The sequence below is a fragment of the Dasypus novemcinctus genome, chromosome X (assembly GCF_030445035.2).
Source record: "Dasypus novemcinctus isolate mDasNov1 chromosome X, mDasNov1.1.hap2, whole genome shotgun sequence".
In the NCBI taxonomy this organism is placed as follows: Eukaryota; Metazoa; Chordata; class Mammalia; order Cingulata; family Dasypodidae; genus Dasypus; species Dasypus novemcinctus.
Window position 1 is genome coordinate 178,914,221 of NC_080704.1, and position 6,574 is coordinate 178,920,794.

Here is a 6,574-nt window from a genome sequence, read left to right on the forward strand (position 1 = left end):
CCCCAGGGTTCCCTGTGCACACCCTTCCCAGTCCCTCTGGCAAGAGCAAATCCCCCACCTGGGAGCTCTCTGAGGCCAGGCCACAGCTGTCCTGGTCACGGTGCAGAGGACGAAGTACTAGCCTAGGGCCTGTTCAATGAATGAATCACTGTGCTCAGGGCCCTTGGCGAGTCTCTCTCCTTCTCAGGGCCCCAGATTCTCCTCTGTATAACGGGGTGTGTGTGCTCTGATGGTCAAGGGCTTGCCTAGATGCTGGTGTTTGGAGCGGCACTGGCAATGGGACTGGGTGGAGGCTCTCCAGCCACAGTTCAGGTTCCTCGTGTCAGCTGTGGGGGAATCTTTTAGGGGGGCAATGGGGGTGACATAAGAGTGCCGAGGCAGGTGCTGGGGCCAGGGTGGGGGAGTGTGTTCCTTGGGGAGAAGGCAAACCTAGAATTCCTTGACCTCATAAGGAAACAGCTTGAATCCAGTCGGGGAGGGGCGGCATGGGGGAGGACGGAGCGAGTTGCGCGGAGCAGCCAGAAGCGGCACTATGCACACGCAGGCCTCCGGGAGAGGGGCCAGCATCGCAGAAGGCTTTCAGAAGTGCCGGGCAATCCGAGCTTGCCAGAACCCAGAGTGACATGAGGCAGCCGCTGCCCAGCTCAGGGCTCAGACACTGTCCTCTTCTCCTCTGCTGAGAAGGAGCAGGGCCCTTCCGGAGATGCCCAGGGCTCGCATTTCCTCCTCCTGCAGTGCCAGCTGTCTTCAGGGACCTCCCCGCCTCCCTGCCACATCGCCAGGCACAGAGCGGGACCTGGAAGGGCCTCGCCTCCAGGCCAAATCCCCGGCAGCCACAGCTCTTTGCAAGGGTCTTTGGCTGGGGCCAAACCAGGGCTGGGCAAACCAGCCCTCATCTACGGGCCTAGGTAGGGCAGGCACCTCCTTTCTCCATGCTCCCGGGGAGGGCACCCCAGTTTACCTCACGCTTGGGAAGCTGGCCTTGTTTAGCACAAAACTGCCACCTCCTTTCCAAGGCACAGCCGCTTTCCCACCAAGGCTTTCACCACCTCCCAGCCTCACTCTATGATACCTCAGCTGGCCCTGGCCACCTTTCGAGTTTTGCTCCCTCCCGTGGCCACCTCTGTCCCGCCACTGTCCCTAAGCCCGCTCAGACCCAGGGGCTCAGAGCCTGCCCAGCCAGACTCAGATCTCTGAGCAGGGCCCTCTGGCTCTGGAGGGCCACCCCTGATCCCACTCAAGTGGCTCAGGGGCCATTCCGAGAGGAGAGGAAGCTCCCCGCTCCTTGGTGGCGCGCCAGATACACGCCGTCCCAGCGCGCATCACACTGCGTCCCGTGCCAGTGCCTGCCGGTCACGCCTGGGCGCCGTCGAAGGCTGGCTGCTCCTGGAGAGCGGGCGGCCTCCTGGCCCAGTGCCCCAATTCCTCCGAGTGGAGGGGAGGGAGGCGGTGAGCCCTGGGAGGTGGCCCGGGAGGGAGTCCGGGCCGTGCCTGGCGGGAGCTCCCCTCGCCGCCTGCGCGCAGGGCGCCGGGGACATGCGGGGCCCGGGCACGGCGCTCCCCAAGTGTCGGCGGCACCCCCTGCCTTGAGGCCCGGGGAGGACGACGGAGACCACGGCGGGGGGCGCGAGGGGCTTCCGCCCACGTGACTCGGCGAGCGCGAGCCGCTCCCAAGGCGCCGGCCCCGCCCCCCTCCGCCTGGCCGGTTTCTGCCGGTTGGGTTCCCGCGCAGGCCACGCCCCGCTCGCACGCCGGGCCCGAAGCAGCCCGCGCGGGCAGCCTTCGAGCGCAGGCCCCGCCCCTTCCTCGAGCGCGCAGTCGCGCCGCGCAGGCCAGCGTCCGACGACCTAGCAGGCAAGCCCCGTCCCGCTCTCACGTCCCGGCGGAGGCCCCGCCCCCTTCCGCAGGCCCCGCCCCCTTCCGCAGGCCGCTCGAACGCGCCCGCGGGGGGACGTCTTGGCGCAGCCAGCCCCGCCCCGCTCCCGCGTCCGGGCCGAACGCGCCGCCTGGGCTCCCGCGCGGCCCCGCCCCCCCCGCCGGCCGCCCAGTCCGGCTCGTTTGTGACGTCGCCCCGCGTCGCCCCGCCCCGGCCCCGCCAGGCGCGCAGCCCCGCCAGGCCTCTCCCACGTCCGGACCCCTCTGGCCCGCCCGGGCTCCCGTGCAGCCCCGCCCCGGGCGCGGCCCCGCCCGCCCGCTCCCACGTCCAGACCGGTCTGCGCCGGCTGCGCCCCCGCGGCTCGCTCCCCCGGCAGCGCGCAGGCCCGGGCCGCGGAGCCGCGGTCGTGACGTGGTCGCGCGGCCGCCTCGCTCTCCTCGTCGCGCTCAGAGGCCGCCGCCGCTCAGCCCGCGTCCCCGGCCCCGCCTGATCCCTCCCGGCCGCCGCCCGACGCCCCGGGCCGGCCGCGCCATGGACGACTACGCGGTTCTGTCGGACGCCGAGCTGGTGGCCGTGCTGCGCCAGTACAACATCCCGCACGGGCCCGTCGTGGGTAGGCGGCGGGCGGCGGGCGGGCTGGAGGGCCGCGGCCTCCGTGGGCCCCTTGACGCCTCGGTTTCTGTGTCCCGCCAGGCTCCACCCGCAAGCTGTACGAGAAGAAGATCTTCGAGTACGAGACCCAGCGGCGCCGCCTCTCGCCCCCGAACTCATCCGCCTCGTCGTTCTCTTACCGTTTCTCGGGTGAGCACCTTCCCCCCCTCCCAGGTCCGGAGCCCCGCTGGCCCCGCGGATGGTCGGAGGGTGTGGCCGGGCTGGGGAGGGGAGCGCCAATGTATCCTCTGTCCCCTACCCCTCGCTTCCCAGACCTGGACTCGACCTCGGCCGACTCCGATATGTACGATCTGCCCAAGAAGGAGGATGCCTTGCTGTACCAGAGCAAGGGTAAGGAGACCGGGCCGGGCGGGCGCCCCGACACCGCCCCCCACCAGCCCTAGGGGGGAGGCACCCGTTTCCTGGACCCCAAAGCCGGATCCAGGTGAGGGCCATTGGGGCGGAGTGGGGGAGGCTGGTGATAGCATTCCTGGCACCCCCCCTCTCCCCAAGACTACAACGATGACTACTATGAGGAGAGTTACTTGAGCACCCGGACTTATGGGGAGCCCGAGGCCATGGCCATGGGCACGTCCAAAGGCCACCGGGAGCCCCTGGCCTCCCTCCAGGATGCTGACACCTTCCACCAGCAGGTGAGCCTGCCAGGCCTGCCCCTTGCCTCGAACCTGGCTAAAGCCCAGCCGTGGGGGGGGGGCTCCCTTCCCGGTTGCCAGCTGCTCCCCCTCCCTCCCCGGGCAGCACCCTAGTTGTAGGGCAGGGATGTCTACTCACCCCAGCCCGATCCTATCTGCGCTCTGGTCAGGGATCTGGGCTTGAGCTGGTCTCCCATCCTAGGGGACAGAGTGGGGGGCTGGAGCCCAGGCAGTCAGGACAGTCCCTGAGCAAGTGGCAAGGGCTGGGGGGGGAAAGCCAAGAGCCCAGCAAGGCCCCAGAGGGGACAGGGCCCCAGGCTGGAAGCAGCAGTTGGAGCAGGCTGGCCCTGCTGGCCACGCCCCTTACGCCGAGCCGCTTCTGCAGGTGCCCGATGACAATCTTTTCTCTTCTTCTGAAGAGGAGAGCAAGGAGAGGTGAGTCATGGGACATGCCCAGTGGGGAGGGCCAGGGCTGGGGGCTGCTCCTGGGCCAGCTCTAGCCTGGCCTTCCCGCTCCCCTCTTTGCCTCAGGGAGTGCCCCTCGTACGCCCGGGACGGCGCCTACCAGAGCATCGCCCACTACCGCCCGCTTTCCGGCATGGCCAGGAGCCCCCTGGGCCCGGCCTATTACCCCACGTCCTCCTCCACCTCCTCCGTCTCCACCTCCTCCTCCTCCTCTTCTCCTCCTTCGTGGCTGGCCCGCCGGGCCATCCGGCCAGAAAAGCAGGCCCCCGGGGCCGGCCTGGGCCAGGACCGCCAGGTCCCGCTCTGGGGCCAGCTCCTCCTCTTCCTGGTGTTCGCCGCCTTCCTGGTCTTGGTTTACTATTCCATGCAGGCCGAGGAGGGCAACCCCTTCTGGATGGAGCCCTGAGGGCCAGGCTCCGCGGCCAGCTCTTCTCAGAAGGCCTGGCTCAGCTGCCTTAGCAGTGTTTTGCTGGGCTGGGGGGGTGGGGGGGGAGGGGGAGCTTATCTGTGTGTTTCTAGCTTGCGGGGGCTAGGCTTGGCCCAGCTCAGTCCTTTGGTCCTGTCGTCCTCCTCACCTTGTCCTGCCAGGGAGGCGGCAGGCCTGGTCTCTGGGGCCCTGGCAGGACATGATACCGCCCCTTCCGGGGAGCACGTAGTCCTTGTCGTGCATGCCTTCCTGTTTGTTGTCACCGCCGTGGGGGATTGCCCAAAGGCCACCCCGGCTTTGTTGTCATGGACACACAATAAAAAGACCATTTATTTTGAACGCATTGGCTCGGTCTGCCTGGGGAGCGGGATCAGCGAGTGGGGGGGTTTCTGGGGCCCGGGGCCTCAGAAGAACCTCGGTCTGCCCTCGTTGACCAGTGCTCTGGTCTTGGGGTCGGGAGCACACGCTCCCCACAGATACAGGTAAGTATGTCTTGCTTGTTGGGGCGGGGATTTCCTGACACATCCCTGGGAGCCTTTGTATCTCCTTGTACAAATACCTCCACCACGAGGTGGGAAAAGAGAAGCCACTTGGGAATTCAGAACGGTACGTACCACACCATCCCAGGGAAAAGCCGAAGCCAGCCTCCGTTGTCCCGTGGCAGGAAGTGGGGCGCCTTGTCCACGGTCTATTTCTCAGTCACTGAACATGAGGCTCGAGTGGCTCATGACACGGGAGAATGGCGCCAAGTCCTCTACGTGCTACGTCATCCCTGGGTAACCGAAGTCCTCACTCCTCCACACCCTTGCGTGGCCGCCAGGTCTTTCACCATGCCTGTGGGTTCCGTCATCTGAAAGTTGATGCCTAATCTTAAGAAGTGGGCACAGCCTTACTCACCTGGCCCCACGCCACCAGGAGACAGCAGGAAAGCACAGAGGCGCTGGCGCCCGCTCCGCTGGGGCAGGTGGGTGGGGCCCTGGCACCAGTCCTTGCCTTTAGTCGGCTCCTTGCGCAGGCACCCGCACACAGCTGCCCACAGGTTCCCGAGCCTTCGGGGCCCTTGGCCTATCGGTGGCCGCCCGAAAGGTCACGGCAGAGCTGGAGGCAGGACTGCCCACTCCCCTCTCCCAGCTCCTGGTCCTTTCTCTGCTGCTTCTGTCTCTCTCTGGTTGTGTATGCGAGAGAGAGAAGAGAGGAATCCTGAGAGCAATCCATGGTTATTGTTGATGATACACAGACAACGAAAGGAATTGCTCCCTTGGAGCGCTACGGCTCAGACAGCTTTCGCCCCTGGGGACGGCGCCAAGGCCCCGCAGTGGGCTCCTCCCCCAGCCGCCTTCCGTGGCTTCCACTCCTGGGACCCCCACCCTCTCCCCCACACAGGGGACAAAGCTGGCCCTGCCACCTGGCTTAAGTCCTGGACCAGCCACGACAGGCAGTGGCCCTGGCAGGTGTTTGCTCTGCCCTCCTGGGTCGTGCCAGGCCTGATGGGCGCCCTGTGAGCCTGGACAGGGCGGTGGGGAGCAGAACAAGCCAGCTGCTCCCCACGAGCCCCCGAGACTACGGCTGTGACTGCGGCGCCCTCTGGCCCAGCGGTGGCAGGGAGCTAGTGCCTCCCTGGAAAGGCCGTGGCAAAAGCTCTGGAGTAGGTGGCATGCGGAGAAGGGACGTCACAGGAGAAAGGAGTTGGGTGCGGAGAATTCCCAAGGAGGTGGGGAGAGGCATCGGGGCTCCTGAGCAGAAACGGCCTTCTCTGGGCCACAGGTCCCTGGTATGTTGAGGCTGAGAGAGGAGGGGGCCGGGTGTGTGCGGCCACCACGGAGGTCGGGCACGAGAAAAGAGAAGGAAGGAGACCACCCCCTTCAATGCCACTCAGCCTCCCGGTGACTCGTTCGTCCAGTCGCTGAAGGCTGCTGATGCCCGTTCATTGCCACATGCCAGAGGGATGGCTCCCGATGGCCGCCCTGCCCCAAGGGCTCCTGCTCCGCCCAGAGGCCCCCGGCGGTGCTCCGCAAGGGACACGGCAGGGGACAGCGAGGACAGCAGCAGCCCGCGGTGGGGGGAGAGGGAGGGCGCTCCCCGCTGCTCCTCTCCCTCAGCCGCCCGAGGGTGCAGCCTGCTGTGCCGGGGTGCCCTGCCACTTGCGGAGGGAGCTTGGGGAGCCCAGATGGGTTCAGTGGGAGCGGACCGTGTAGGCTGCTGGTACCCGGCAGCTGAGCGCCGTCCCGGGCGAGGGGAGCCCTTCAGGGTGGTGGGAGCTCCAGCTGCAGGATGAACGGCTGTTGGGCCCAGTCTGCTTCAGCACCCAGCCGTGGCACCCCTCCCCAGAGAGAGCCCCGGGTTGTGGAGCCTGTGGCTCAGCGAAGATGGGTACTGCACAGTCCCAAGGCAGAAAGGACAGGAAGGTGGCGCTGGGTCTTCTCTCGTGTTTCCACTTGGGGCCGGGCTGCTGTGCTGGCTGTGGCTCCGAGAGAGGCCCCAGCTCCGGTGGACAGGCCGCCC

The 6,574-nt window shown here is 67.2% G+C and overlaps 1 protein-coding gene across 1 annotated transcript; it reads left to right on the forward strand.

The window, feature by feature from the left end:
* The first annotated feature begins 2,154 nt into the window (after positions 1–2,154).
* Positions 2,155–4,411, forward strand: EMD (emerin). The gene is made up of 6 exons (XM_004482874.5): positions 2,155–2,489; positions 2,570–2,677; positions 2,801–2,878; positions 3,041–3,180; positions 3,566–3,615; positions 3,712–4,411. The coding sequence occupies exons 1-6, from the start codon at positions 2,408–2,410 to the stop codon at positions 4,049–4,051; spliced, it is 798 nt and encodes a 265-aa protein (XP_004482931.1). The 5' UTR covers positions 2,155–2,407; the 3' UTR covers positions 4,052–4,411.
* The last annotated feature ends 2,163 nt before the right edge of the window (positions 4,412–6,574 follow it).